Genomic DNA, 16,145 nt, shown 5'->3' with positions numbered 1-16,145 from the left:
CATTGCACACCTCATACATTAACTGCCAAGTAATCAGATTAAGCTAACATAGTTGCATCACAAACTGATTTAAAAAAAACCCAGAACCCCCCCAAGTCCTTTGTACAAATTGTCACAGTTGATTTTCACAAATGCAGAAGTACAAGTGAGTTTTTCCTTTGCTTAAACATAGTGTTCTTAGCTGTTCCAGTTGTTCCAGTGGTTCTGTATATCACCACAGAAGAGTATCATTATAGAGAGCAAATTGCTAACATTAAGTTTTCATCTGTATATGAAAGTGTGCAAAGAGAGAGAGAGAGATTGAGGGATATATTGTACATAGCAATATTCTAATTTTTTGTCTTTTTTAGCTTCAGGAATGGAGCTGTCTGTCTGAAGAGGACTCTGCTGAAATATTTGTAGTGTCCAAGCTCATTCTCCTAAGGACTCTGGTGTTACAGCTTCATCTTTTTCAGAATGGCTGAGAAGGCTCCACCAGGGATCACCAAAAAGTCTTCAAGGTCTACCCTTTCTCTCCCTCCAGAACCAGTGGAGATCATTAGGAGCAAAGCCTGCTCACGGAGAGTTAAAATAAATGTCGGTGGGCTCAACCATGAAGTGCTGTGGAGGACTTTGGACAGACTTCCAAGGACACGATTAGGAAAGCTCAGAGACTGCAATACCCATGAATCTCTGCTAGAAGTATGTGATGACTATAATCTAAATGAAAACGAATATTTTTTTGACCGACACCCAGGGGCTTTCACTTCCATTTTGAATTTCTACAGGACAGGGAAACTACATATGATGGAAGAAATGTGTGCTCTTTCTTTTGGCCAGGAGCTTGATTACTGGGGGATTGATGAGATATATTTAGAATCTTGCTGCCAGGCAAGATACCATCAAAAGAAAGAGCAAATGAATGAGGAACTGAGGAGAGAGGCAGAGACAATGCGAGAGAGAGAAGGGGAAGAGTTTGATAATACCTGCTGCCCAGAGAAAAGGAAGAAGCTTTGGGACTTGCTGGAGAAACCCAACTCATCTGTGGCAGCAAAGGTAAGATAAACAGTAGGCTTAACACAAAGACAGTAGAAAATAGTTTCATGACCAATGTGTCTGACTTTGAGGAATTGACAACTTTCACTAAAATATTCAGAGAAAAGAAGAATCTAAAAATATACATATCATGAAGTGAATACACCCAAATCTGTCCTAAACCACTGAAATCAGCAGAAGAAACTGCTGAATTCAGTTGTTTTTAGGCAACTGCTGTACTGTGCTTTTGCTGTAATGTGATCAGAAACATCTGTGTGATTCTTAATGGACTTCATATTGAATGAAAATACTGCCAGAGACTACTATTTGTTTGTTTGTTAGAAAACCATTTGGTTATGAGAAATGTACATTTCAGTATTGCTTGTCCTGTTACAGGCTCTGCATAGGTGTGGAGTCAGTGTTTCATAAGTTGTGCTGGGTAGATTATCAAAGTGTCAACAGCTGGTCTGGCATGGTTTTACACTGGGCAGGGATTGCAGTACGTTTTCTCTTATACTACATTTTTGCAATCAAGCATTAGAGTGTTCTGTATAAAAATATTAAAGTGCATATACACACATATATATATATTTATATGTATGCCTGTATATATTTGTATGCTGTGTATGTATATAAACAAGTATATATTCTATACATATATACACACTTATACACACATATGTGTGTAAAATACATATATATTCAGTGAGAAGTGAGAACACATTCAGATGAAGCCTTGTCCTAGTACTGCTACCTTCAAGCAGGCAAGCTGACTAAAGTTTCATTGATACAGTAAATTGTGGAAGCTTGTCCCCAGTTTGGATGACTCAAAACAAAAATGTTCGATGTTTAGATGTTCATGTTAAGCTTAACTGTGGTTTTACTTTCTTTTGTTGTTGATTTGTTTTTGGTTGCAATGCTCTTGGACTAAGGTAAGTATTAAAATATGATGACGCAGTGGCCAAAAACCAGAATCTTGGCAAAGATTCTTCTTGCAATAGCAACTTCTTACTATCGAAGCACAATACACAATTTTTTAAATTTTAATTTCTCATTGCGGACTACCTAACTGTTTAAACAAGGACTTAATTTTGTAAAAAAAAAATATTTATTTTGCCATAATAAGATTCATAATGAATAAAAGCTTATAGAAGAAAAATGAAAGTATTCAGAATATTTTAGAAAACTACATGAATATATTTTCTGCTTCTGAGATACATGTTCTGGGCCATATGTTCCTCTCCCAGGGAAGGAGCAGAGGGGAAACAGATGGGTATAAGTTGTGCCAAAAAGAGTTCAGGGAAGCCGTGTTACACACTGTGATCCCCTGGTACAAGCTAACATCCATCAGCCTCCCCAGCACTTCTGTGACACAGCTGCTACACTGCCTGCAGGACTCAGGGACCAGCTTCACAGTCCTGCTTGGCTTGAAACGTCACCAATGTGTTCCGTAACAGACCTGTCCTCCTGGATGCAGGCGGGAGGATCTCCTTTCTGAGCCACGCAGCTGAAACACGCTGCCTGTGACCTGGGAGATCGCCTGGTGACCTGGGAGATGCTGCCTCTGTGACACCCAGCAGGCAGATTTGTTTGTGAAATATTTTCATCTATATATATCAAAGAAGGCAGTTGCATTTAGGGCTTGAGACATATGCTTAATTAGTGTTTTCCTAATTCTAGGTAGGAGTCAACACAGTAAAATGAACCAGATGAATAAAACAAAATGAATATACTGATTTTTTGGTTCTTTGCCTGTGACTTGCTTTCATTCTTTTGCATGAAATATATGATGATTAAAGGCAGAAGTATAGGATGGTTAAACTTTCATGAGTGCTTGCTTTTGACCAAACTCTTATAACTTAACAGTGCCCTGTCATGAATTTGCTTAAAAGAAGTTAGGCCAACTTTGAGCTTTTAAAAAAATTCCCCTTTGTGCACTCAGACCAGTTTTCTCCTCAGGTTTTGCAGATGAAAGTGACCGTTTCTTTAATTTCCCAAGGTGTCTAAATAATTATTTTTTACCTTTTTTTTTCCTTTTCCCTCATCTCCTGCTTTGATTGAATGTTATAGATGTATCCTTTCTTCCTAAAGGGAGGTTCACGTTGCACTTGTATATATATATATGTTGTAATGGTTTTCATTATTTCAGTTGCCTTCTGCCTAAGTTAATGCCATTTGATGTGGTTTTTCTGTGGTTCTGGTAGCTAGAAGTCACCATAATACATGCACTCAGTTTCTCTTTCCAGTGACCTTCAGTCTCTAAATACATATATGAGCCAAAATTATAGTCAGATACACCTATGGCATCTCAGACAGCTGTAGAAACTTGTTTGAATGACATAAAGGAGAAAAAAAACTATCACAATACATTCAAACTTGGGTAACATAAAACAAAATGTGCTGAAATCAGTTGGATGTAATTTGAAAGAGTCTGGAGCCATCACAGACTGTGTTAGGTTCTGTGGCAAGGTTGTATCAGAAATGTTTGCATAACATCACTTTCAGATTTCTCATCTTTTGTTCAGTCAAATAAGTTGCTAGTTTGTCCTGAAATAAGAGGCACAACCATCTTCTTTCCTCTGTAGGAGTGGAAAGGATAGTGGCATTTTGACAGTGGGAAATTGGGAACCAAGTGAAGAAATATTACCATAAGCCTCAAATTCTAATACTAGCTCCCTTTCAAACTTCTGTAGAAAGAAATGAAACCATATCAATGTGCATAGCTATCCTACTGATGCCTGTTCAGTCATTCAGATCCTGTGTAGCATCCAAGCAATTGACAGGAACAGCTTGCTTTTTAATCCCTTTCACATCAGAGATTAGGAATGTGAGATAAACACTTGGATGTGGTTTTGATTTTTGACTGTGTCTTGCCACTTCTTGATTCTGCCAAGATCCCTTCTAGGTCTGATCCAAAGCTTACTGAATTAAGAGGGAGTCCCGCTTTGGATTAGGCATCTCAGGACAAATCCTGCGCCTTTCGAGGTCAGCAAAGGTTTGCCATTGACTGCACTTACAGCAAGGTGAAACAGAACAAGGTGACAGTGAATGAGCAGCAGGTGTTTTACAGGACTTGTAACAGTAAATAGGACAAAGCAAGAAGGATGTGTGGCAAGAAATGAAAACTATGGTTAGCTAGTAAAAAAGGAATGTTATAGGTCAAGTACTGTTACACAGTATGGGCACACTTTACTATGTGAGTTTTTTTAATTTTGGTAAATGAAGACATGCACCTAATCTCAGTCACCAGTTAACATATTAGAAGCACAGCAGTTCTTGCTTAGTCCTCACCCTAGCAAAGCTCTCTGTGGATTCGGTAGGTGTTTTAGCTGAGGAATACAGGATTCACCTCCATTTTCTGGTGTTCTCATTCATAAGCTTTTTAAGTAGGATTAAGATAAAGATGTCCAGAAGTCCATCCACTTCAGAATATACAGTACTATGAAATAAGAAGGAGTGCTGGGATTTAGAAAGAGCAGGAATTTTGCATATACTACATCCCAGAAAATACCAAGGTCTGGTCCCCAAACCATAGAGTTTTGCATGAGTCTGGCCTTCTTTGGTCCAGAGGAACTTCTGAGTTTTTAGACCAGGCATTTATTTATACTTATTGTGTAAACAGCAATTTGTAAATACTGTTTTTTAAAAAAAAAAAAAAAAAAAAATTGTTTTTATATTTTGGTCTTCTATTTGACATTGCTGGACTTATAGTCCGTTGCTGGACTTATATAGCATCCATAGTGCAGCAGCAGCTTTGACCAACCTGTCAATAATTTAAAAAAATTACTAGTAGCATGGTGTTTCCTTTTTTTAAAGTTATATGAAACCTGATGGGGCTGAAAGTTTTCTCTGTTAATTCTGTTTGTTTCACTGCATGGCTGATTTGTCCTTATTTCCTTTTGTTAATTTCGATTTTTTCTTGGGGTTAGTTTTCTGGTTTATTACAAACTGTAACATGAGTATTCTTCCTTTGTAAAAAGCACACTAATTTATCAACTAACTAATGGATTGTGGATTACAGAAGGTATAATTATCCCAAGCCTGACTGGAAATTGTGAGGAGTTTGTGTGCAGTATTCCCTTATTAATTATTAATTATCAATCCCTTATGAGAAAAAATTCCTTTGGGGGGGTGGGGAAAAAAAGATGCATGGAAGAGGAGATTCAGGCCACTAATATTTATTTAGCCACAAGTGCATTATGGGTAGGCTTGCCCCAATGACTTGCCAAGAGAGAGGATACCTATTTTACATTAGGGGCCTGATTCTTATTTTCCATGAGTCTGTCTTATATATAATTCACACTGACACTCATGCATATTCTTTACAGAGCCACTTAAGAGGGGTCTTGGGGTAAGTGCAAAGTAGCAGTCATGCATGACTTCATAACAGAGCTGAGTATGATATAGGACATTTCAGTATTCTTTTGCCAGTCCTCATAAATGATCTCCTAGATTGTCATGGAGTGTTCATTCAAGGGTGAACCCCAATTAATGGGACGCTACTGCTGCTTTTTGTGTTGAAGGTAACATCATATATACTCAGAGGACTTTAGGAAAACTTTTAGCTGATTCATATATTGTGAAAAAGAGCTATCACACATAAGCAAAGTGCCGTCAGCGGGATGTTTGTACAAAGATATTAAAGTGTTCAAGTGAAAGAAATAAATTTTTTATGTTTGCATGCTTTGTTGTGTTATATGAACAAAACACTTTTCTTGCTTATGCCTTCTTCTCAGTTTAAGTTCTGTTAGACCTGTTCTGCGTCATCCTAATTTTGTGAATATTTCTCCCTACAAAGCTTATATTCTATGAACTTTGCCATCTGTCTTAGACCAAGGATGAACATTACAGAGTTAAGACTTTCTCTTTTCTAAAATGTGAGGAATGGCTTTTGTATTAGTTTAAGTCCCACAAGTTTTTGTATTGTATATAATATACCATTGGGTATGATAACATTCATTGAAGATAAGTGGTGTTTTCTAGCTAATGTGTGGGTTGAACTTCTGTTTGACCTCTGGCTTCAATTTATTTTTGGGGGGAATTCTGTCACGAATCTTTATCTGAATATACTACCAGGAATTTTATGGTTTGCACTGTCACTCCCAATACTTTATAGAAATTTATCTGCTGAAAGTAAGGTATGGTAAAGCACAGAGAATGGTCACTGGTGACAAATACGTACCTTCATCTCACCAATGTTTTTGGTGAGGATACTTAATACCACTCTTTGCTTTTAAGGTGAAGTTATTTCTTGTACCCAATGATAAAGTCAGTCAATGTGACTGTAAGAAAAGGAGATTATATTTGATCCTAGTCATTCATATTTAATAACTCAAGTGTTTTAATGTCTTGAAAGATAAGTGAATATATTGCTTTTTCAATAGATATTATATCAAGGAACAAGGAAGACTGGCAGTAGTTAATTGATTTTGTTTTAAGAACTTATGTATGCTCACTGCTGAGCTGGTCATTAAAAGATTATTTACATTCTTTATACTTCTTATATGGAGTATTATGTAACCCATGATTCAGCATTTTTTGTCAGCTTGAAGTATCATGGGAATAGAGCTACAATCTGATCTATCTTGCTCCAGAGGTGTTTAATTCCTTAGTTACATATGGGTTCCCTCTAGGCTTGAGATCTTGGTGGTGGTGTGCTGAAAGGTCTTGCTGCTAACTTACTAAAAGAACTTACCAAAAACTACTATTGGAATAAAATTATTAAAATGTCCTTTCAACTGTCCTGTTTATTATTGACACTTAATTCTCAGTGAAACAGATGCTAAAATTTTGGAAGCAGTGCCAGGGGCAAAGATGCAGAAACTCATATTCAGACACTGGCACCAGGGAATATCCCTGTTCACTGTATGAACAGAGAGAGGGGAACTTTCCTTTCTAGATTGTGATAAGGGGCTTCACTGACTCTGGTTTTATGGGCACATTAAGGAAAATTAAAGAGTATTGATGATGAGTCTTGTTAAAGGGGGAAAAAAACCAGGAATAATTATTTTAAAAATTGGGGGAATTCCATCTCCCATATTTGGTAATAAGTTCTAATTTATGCAAAATAAAGTTTTAAAGTAACAAGTAGAGTGTGCCTGCACTTGTGACACCATTCACAGAATCACACAGTAGCTCTTGCACAGAGAAACCTACTAGGATTTGGAAGATATGGTATTACAATGAATTACCAGCAGGTACAATCTTCATGAGAACAGCTATCTTTTGCCATAATGGATAGAAAGCAGTATTCTGATTTACCCCAGTGTCATGTGTCCATAATTTAGGAGAGCAGTTTAACTCTACAATGACTGCTCTTTTTTACCACTGCTCATATCCTTTTTCTTGTAGCTGTTACCATAAATCGAGTGTAGACCAGCATCAATTGCATACACCTTTTAAAATATGTACTTGCAGTATTTCTAGTTGGGATGGTGATGTTTTGGGCATTACAGCATGCCCCTCCATAATGTCAGAGGCATCTCATGGGCTGGATTTTCAGCTGTGACATGTCACTTGAGCTGTGTAATGCCTGAGTGGACAGACCAGGCTGTTGTGCCTTTCACTTCACCCAGAGACAGATCATATGTCCTAAAAATGTTGTATTTCCGTTCTGTGTAAGCAGCTGCCAATGCATTGTCTTCTCTCATGTAAGATATTTGGAAGCAATCAAATGTCAGGGAGATACACTAATAAATTAAAAGATAAAGCAGTATCCAGACCAAATCTGTGGGAAACAAAGGGCTGCACATTTTGTCTGGATGAACAGGCTCCATCTTGCTTTTGTAAAGCTGAGAGCAAAACAATCTATATGATCACCTGCAAACTGGCCTTTGTTTGGGTTTTCTGATTTTTGCATGTTATTTATTTCAGAGAAAAAAACATGGTATTTATCTTGACATATGGCAAACTCATGAGTTTTCTATTTGGCGAAGATATTTGAGTATTTGACGCATAGCACTGAACCCCAGGTCCTTTGAGGGAATATTGAAAACAAGCATGTGACACTGGCACAGCTGTTTCAAAGTGACTTTGAGATCAAAAAAGTATCCCAGTAGAGCTTTTATATGAAGCCCTCACAGTCTACTCTTTGCATGCCTTGGTCACTCTCTCTTTGGAGAGGTGTGCAATAAGGCCAGGATTTCACTGGGATGAGTAAGTGTATTCAATTTGCACTGGTTGAGACCCAGAAAACACTCCTACATTTGAAGTAATTTCATAAGTGTACAGTATCCTTTTCACATGAATTTATGGCATTCTGGGTGAGTGAATACCTGAATTCCACATACTATACCTGAGACAGGTCTTCTAGTGTTCTCAAGCAGCAATGGGAAGAAGCAGGTTGTCTTGGAAAAGCATGCTTACTTTGCCACTGTAACCATTAAGTCTACTTATTAACAAACTAGCCTTTATTTCCAAAATAACTGTTTGGATTTGTTGGAGCTCATTCTATGGATATACTATTGGTAAGTATATATAATATTGACAGCTAAGCCTTTCCCGTTTTTTTTAGACTCACAATATTGCACAATGAGAAGATGTGTGAGGTGATTGAAGCAATCAGAGCAGTGGTTTTCTCTCTCTGTTTAAGTGCCTACAAACTGCTTGAATCATATTTGCTGAATTTTCAAGTCATCTTGTAACTACTTGTTATAAATATTCATAAAGGATTTCTTCTAAAACACAGGGCAAAACAGGAGCCAGAACACAGGATGCAGACCTGAAGTCTGAGGAAATTTTTATCTGAATGGCAAGGTGAACTCCTGAATTTGGTTGAGTCTTATCTGACCTCTGAGGCTCAGGTTCATTCCTCACTGAGAACATTTTTATGCCTGCTGCTGCTTGTGGGCAATGGTGTTGTGTTCCCCTAAGCTCCTGCCTAAAAACTAGTGCTTCACTGAACTGATAAAAAAGCTTCTAGGATTATCCAAGCTTTTCTGTTCTAACCTCTAAAAGGTAAGGTAATTCAAAGTCCAAAACCAGCAAAGCTCTTCACAAAACAGCTCTTAAAGGGAGATCTTTGCTTTCCAAGGCAGCAGAGGGCTTCACTGCAAAATGTTGGGGTACATTTGTTACCCAGAGTTCAGTGTCTTCACTCATCATTCATTAGGTTTCTCCTGAAGGAACCACAAGGGTTAGACATTGCTTTAAATAGCTCAGGTGTGGCGTAGGCCAGAGCTATCCCAAGGATAGCCAAGTTGCAGTGACGGTTTCAGGTGTCACTGGCCACTTGCAGAATGCCCCATTGGAATGGGTTGCTGCTCACATTCTTTGGGACAGTCCAGCTTGCCGTGATTTCACATATTGTTAGGGGTGGTATTTTTGGTGAACTCCTGAGATGGTCCCATTTTTTGTACTCTTTCACTAAGTTGGATTTCTGTGACAGACAAAAATTGCATTAGGCTTTGTTTACAAGCTCCCGTTGTCACAGTTTCTTTCCTGAGCACTGTAGCCTCTTTTTGGATTACTCACGGAAGGATCCTTGGGTGACCTGACTATTCTGTTTTACTGAAGCATCTACCAGTGTGTTTGGCTTTGGGGAGAACAGTGGATATTGCAAAAATAAATTAGGTAAGGTAGTTCTTTTGCAGACTGCAAGACATCATCTAAGTGTGTTACAGGCTTGTTCTGAGAAGAATTGGGAACTCATTTCCATTTCTATTATTTTCACAAAGCCCTTGTATTTTCATAGATTTTCTTTTAAAAAATTTGATATAACTTCCTTTGTGGAGATAAATGCCATTTGAAAAAAACTGTTCCAAAAGTATCTTGGTCTGTGGTTTATGTATGTATGCATGCAAATACATTTTGTGAGATTATAGCACAGAAAAATTTGACTAGTGCCCCTGAATTCGGTCATAACACTGACATTGACTTCAAAGCACTTTAGGCCATTGCTACTAGCATTTAGCACAAAAGGCAAAACATCTAATAGGAAAAGAGTACATAGGTATGAGGCCAGTCCTGTTTCACTGAACCATACAGCCTTTTTTTTAGAATTGAAGCAGGATGAACAGATGACTTAGAAATAATTTAGAGCTGAGGCTGTAAGTTTGGGAGATATCTGATCACAAGTCTGTTCGGTACTTAGCAGCCCTTCAGGCCAGCATGGTACAGTTTAGTCTCTTTACTGGAGATACCTAAGTTAACTTCAGGAATGGTGAGCACTTAAAATTCTGTGGCAGGAATTATAACTAGCCACTTCTGCATCTCCAACTCAGATGGCTGGAAACCCACTTAAAGCTCTGGGAATGGGCAGGCCAAGCTCATGAATTCAGAATGAGGACCAAAAGCCTGGAGTCATTTTGAAATGCTTCTACTCTTTTCCCCTGTGTCATGATGGAACACTTAATAACTCTTCATGCTGAGCACAGGTGGCTTTTCATACCTTTCCTTTGGCCCATGACCAGCTTTTGGTGAAGAAGTTCCCCTATCCCCTTATGGTCAGCTTTTTTTTTTTTTCCCTTATGATTCAAGATTTTCTATGTCGTTTTACAGTCTTTTACCTAACTGCAGGTCCATGCATTGTCATTGGCTGTGTTTGAGGGTGTTTAGCAGAGATCAGGACAGTGGCACCAGGTCTGTGAGACACCTGGTTCCGTGTCCAGGTTCCATCAAGTTGAAGGTCCTGCAGATCACTTTAATGAGCAACTTGTATGTTGGGAAGAAAGACAGTGCTTCTCCATACAGGATTAGAAATCTATATTTGTGTTCTGTTACTTTAATAAATGAAACATGAAAGCTTGAAGACAGAAGGATGTGGTTTCATGCTAGAGTAAAGTTCATTATAAAAGATATTATAATCTGAGAAAATTCACAGTTTTGTGAGAAACAGAATAAAAAGTCCCTACACTTCTACTGTTTATTCTGTCAAAATCAATAAATGTTATTGGAACCAAAGCTGTACCGAGTTGACCAGTTACTTTAGAAGGCATACAAGGTAAAGCCTCTGGATTGAATGCTAAATTAATAGAGTTTCTCTGTGTCTTTAAAATGTCTTTTAACTTGACTTAAAAGTGAATTTTTCAAAATAGTAAAAAAAGGAAAAGGAAAAAAAACTTTGCAAGTTGATTTATAACACCATTAGAGTGGCCTATTAGGAAACTGAATAGAGAGTGGTGTAAATGCTTGTCCTTCCTCTTCATGAGTCAGCTAATAGGCATAGTGATTTAGTGATGGATTAGATGCAGTTATTGGTGAAGACGTTCCCCTGTCCCCTTATCTGAATATTAGGACATCCTAGTGAGCACTCAGAAATCAAATGTTTTCACCAGAAACATTTTCACTCCAACAGATCTGGTAGTGGATGTGTATCCTGGTCCCATTTTAGCCTTATGCACTGTTTCCTGCCTCTCCTCGTGACTGTGTTTTCATAAGACGAGGTTGGGTGCACCATGAAAAATGAACTGGGCAATCTTATCCACAGAAATAAATGTGAAGTTCTAAAAAAAAAAAATAGCAAAGGAAGAAAGAGATATCTGTAGCAAGTACCAACCCGACTGAAGTCTGCTCCAATAGTCAGATCGTACACATTTGTTACAGTTCTATTTCGCTATTTTTAAATGGGAGAATTCAGTCCAATATCACAAACATACAGATCCAAGCTTAACTTCTGGTTGCATTTAATTTCTTATGGTAAATATTGTATTTTATAAATACTTTTGGTAGCCAACATTTGACCCTCAGGTCAATCCTTATACATGCTTCAGTGAACCTCTTACTAATTTACTGTAATCTGAATTTTAGATTGATATATTCTGCTGCCTAATGGTGTGCACGGATTTAATTCTAAATGATGTACGAAAAATTTACTCAAAATGCTGTAGCTGTGCCAATAATAGTAGCTTCTTCAGTCTGTTGAATTCTGAAAGAATCAATGCAGTTTGTTACGTGTTTGTATGTGTAGTTTTGGATGAAATAAGTATGTTGAAGAGAGAGTCTTTTAATTAGAGTAGCTGACAGAGATGAGAGATCTTGGACTGAAAGATAATCTGCTTGATGAGTGTATTATAGAGAGAATAGATGAGGGTTTGATGTGCTCTTTAGGAAGCATTCTTAGTACTTGTTAACACGTAATGATGGGACAAGTTTTATTAAAATACTGTGTCACTGATGTTAGTAATGTCTGTATGAAGAATATGCTATTCTGAAATACTTCTCTTTTCCAAAAGCAAATTAATTTCCTTTGATGATGATGAGATGCTTTGAGGATGAGAGCTGGTATGTCTGACTCACAGGTGTCCCCTCTCAGACTGATTTCTGTTGTTATTTGAAAATAAATTTTTTAGTTTAAGCATGTATGAAATTGAAAGGAAAAACCTAATCTTAGAAATATCCATTATTGCACTGAATCCCTGATAACTTGTCTGAAGCATCTCAGCAATAGTGCATTCACATTAATGTAACTTCATCTATTTCCTCCCTAATTTGATTTAAAACCAGACCCTAACCCTTACCTAAAGCCCCTGTTCCTGAGAAGTCCGTGTGTGACAGAGAAGGGGTTAACAGAGCACAGTTGCTGGCAGGGTTTTACTGCTGCCAATCTTTCATGGAGGTGTCCTCCCTGAGGGCTTTACTGGAAAGGCACAGTGCAGCTGCAAAGGGCACGGTGCAGGCACAGATGTCCTCTGCTTGTGAAGTCAAGCTGAAAGCCAGCATGCAGACTGCGGGAGAGCCTGTATCAGTCACTGCGAAAAGGAAGCACAACTGCAAATCTCTTTGATGCCTTTGCCCCCTCTCTCTTTAAAAAGGAAGATGGGAGGAAAACCTTCAAAAGCTTGAACGTTTCCTCATATTGTAGTTGTGTGAAAAGGAGTGTTATTCCTCGGGAACTAGGCTGAACTCGAGTGGTCCTGTCAGGAGGAGTAATGCTTCAAAGGCATTTGCTAATTGTAGATCCTTGTGGCAGATCAGTTTGCTGCAGGAGCACCCATGGTAATGCTTCCTCGTTCCTACTGGGTGATAATAGACAGTTCTTCAATGCTGTGCCATAGGCAAATAGCACCTCTGGGCACAGAAATGACATTGCCCCTGCATAGAGGTACATGAGTAAAACTTACAAGAACAATGGATGTTTTTAACTTGATTTCCCCTTTTCCTTTCCCACACCTCTACAAATACAGTTTTCTTTTCCCTATTATACATGCATGAAGCAGTCAATTAGAAGTCAGTCAAGTCTTTCTGTTTTCTTTAGGTCTAAACAGAGGAATCTCACAACATTTTTACATTTTTTTAAAATACTTATTTTTTAATATTACCATAACTATTGTTTTAAAACTTCTCTAGCGAAATCTCCCCTCCAGAGAGATGTTCACGTAAGTGTCTTGAGATTTGCATGTTTATAGCTGAAGGGCAGCCAAATGTTGTCTGTGGTGTGCATTGCTGTAACATTGATTTAGCATGTAAGAAAAAAGAAGATACTTTTTTCAGTGGATGGAAAACCCTGATAAATTTATTCAATGATGTCAAATACTTTGGCATTCTTTGTTTGGTGAGTTGTCACAGATAAGGTAGATGTCATGGGCTTAAGGGTGCTATTTTGAAACACAGTTCTTAAAGGAGATTTACAGTAGTCTAAAAAATGGGAATGAGATAACAGATCAAAATGAAGATATCAAACACAGAGCCAAGTTGTGTCTGAACAGCAAAAGCCGTCTTTTCTTCCCCACAAAATCTGTAGTTGCAGTTGTGTCAATGTTTCTTATGCACGATAGTATCTCACTATTGCTCTTTAACCGTAGGAAACCCTCAAAGCCACCAGGCTTGGTGATGATGAGAGCTCAGCCTCTGCATAGCAGCAAGTGCTGCATGAAGCCTTGTTGCAGAACAGCACCGGGCTCTTCACAAGGGCTTGCTTCAGGGGCAGCTGTCTTGGGGACAGGCTGTCCTGGAGCTCTGACTGGCTTGTCATGGCCTGTCAAAGGCAGGAAACCTGTATCAGCAGCAAGATGCATGTTAGTTGGAATAACACATGTGATTTAGATAACTAAATTGCATGCTGTGTAAGTAACTTAATATTTCAGATGTAGAACTGGCATTATTTCATATGGTAAGGATGCAAAGAAGAAAAAAAAAGGAATAGGCAGTCCAAATCACCAGATGATTTCCCTAAGGCTAGAAGAGAGCATTAGAAAAGAAGACCAAGGACAAGGTAGGTAATAAGAGAAATATAGTCACCAAGTATCTCAATATGTTGAAATTCTAGTACATGTTAGGGTTTTGGTTCCTAAAAGCCATGGCATTATTACTCAATTCTTCTTAAAAATCCTTACCTTGGTATCTCACATAGCTTTTATTTCTGTTGTCAGACCTTTTGGTCAAAGATGGTGACCATGTGATTTCATACAGCTTCCCACTCATAGCAGGGAACTTCGGCATAGTGACAGCCATCTCCTGAGAGAGGAGGTCTGATGACTAACCTACTTGTGAGTGAGATTATTCCTTCTGTGAAAGCAAAGCAGTGTTTTCTCCAACTGTGTAGGTCAGAATTTTAAACTAAGCTGGGGACAGCTGTTCCCTCATGTTTACTGACAGCTCATGTGTATGTGTTAGGCATGTGCATACAGAAGTTACTATGCAAAGTGAGGTGCTAAGTCACACAAGCATGTCACCACAGCAGCCTGAAAACTAGGTACACTACAAAGGGGTTTACATTGTGCTTGAGAATATATTACATTCTCAGCTTTTTTGTTGTGTGAATCACTCCTAGTAAAGATTTAGTGCCACAAGCTTACCTCTGGGGTGAAAACTCATGTATTAAAGAAAGCATGAGAGTTTTGTTGTATTTGGGGAGTAAAGTTAATGAGCCTTGCTTACAAATTAAATGCAGACAAGTAGATGTATGTTCCCATCTGTCTCTAATGTCATTGTTTTAGTACTGAGTTCCGTGTAATATTGAGTGATATGAGACTTACAGTCATTTGACAGAGCAGAGAAACCCTGTTGTATAAATGTGGACCTGAGGTACACTGTATCTACTTTAAGGTCACACAGAAAGTCTGTGACAAAGCAGGAAGCTGGATCCAAATCTTTCATGTCCTAAACAGCCTCCTGCATCTGGAGACTTTTTTTTTCCTGTGGAAATTTGGTCTTACGTATTTTAAATTTAAAGCAGGTAGAGTTTATCCTCCAGTACCATTACTAATTAAATAATGTTCTCGTTTAATAATGCTGGCAGAGATTTACAAGCTTACAAGCCTTAGGGACTCAGATGTCTTGTTTCTATTCCTTTTAATGGGAAATAAGCTATTTTAGCCCTTATATTGTGGGTGTATCTGTGTAATGGTGCATGTCAGTTGGTCTCAGAGTCTTTTGACATGTTTAGTTCAGTGCTATTGTTTAGAAGAAAATTTATAGATTACACTATCCTTATGGAATTTATCAGCTACTTATTATAGTAACCATTTGCCTTTGATCAAATTTCTACAGTGTAGCTTGAAAAGTGAATTAATATTTAATTTAAATCAATAAAAAAGACTTTGTGGGTGAAAAAAAATGCTAAAAGCGGAGATAAAAGAGTAAGAAAGTCTCCAAATGTGTCCAGATTTTGCTGTAGATATTTATCCATAGTCATTGATTCTTAATTCCATCCTGGTCTTTTGGCTTGAAAATTCCTTTTGTTTGGTAAGGAGATGTGAAGCATCTCCTCTGAGGTGCTGCAACCTGCCTGCTCTTCAGACAAGCTAAGTTTAAAATCGGTGCAGTGAGCTCCCTCCAGATTCTGAAATGGGTTACAGGGCAAAAAATTACTAAGTTAGTTCCAGATGCTCTGCCAAGACTGGAAACTAGACTGTTGCATCACCCTTTGTTGCAACCCTCATATTAACTCATCTTGGTAAGAGTCAAGGCTTATTAACTTGGATGCAGGGCCACACTGACAGCCTCAGTGTTGCTGTGCATTGTGGAGGGACCAGCATGATCAGTGATACTTGATTTCAGCATGAAGTTCCATCCTATCAGATCTGTGTCTTCCAAATTTTTTGTTTAACATGTTGTAAAGGAAAAGAAACAAAGTTTACTGCAGGTGGACAAGAGAAGGGCTGAGGCTATTGTGTATTAAGTCAAGACAACAATTTCAACAGTAAATAATTTGTCAGACCTGTCCTGCAACTACAATCTGGAAGGAGACATTT

The 16,145-nt window shown here is 38.2% G+C and overlaps 1 protein-coding gene across 1 annotated transcript in view; it reads left to right on the top strand.

The window, feature by feature from the left end:
• The first annotated feature begins 456 nt into the window (after positions 1-456).
• KCNB2 (potassium voltage-gated channel subfamily B member 2) overlaps positions 457-16,145 on the top strand; it is a 172,199-nt gene continuing 156,510 nt past the window's right edge. The window contains exon 1 of the mRNA XM_008932184.2: positions 457-1,035. Within this exon, the coding sequence (XP_008930432.1) occupies positions 457-1,035 (579 nt within the window). The remainder of the gene's footprint in view (positions 1,036-16,145) is intronic.

The sequence above is a fragment of the Manacus vitellinus genome, unplaced genomic scaffold (assembly GCF_001715985.3).
Source record: "Manacus vitellinus isolate BGI_N305 unplaced genomic scaffold, ASM171598v3 scaffold_1_pilon, whole genome shotgun sequence".
In the NCBI taxonomy this organism is placed as follows: Eukaryota; Metazoa; Chordata; class Aves; order Passeriformes; family Pipridae; genus Manacus; species Manacus vitellinus.
Note: the sequence above shows the minus strand (reverse complement) of the source record. Positions and strands in the feature narration are given on the sequence as shown.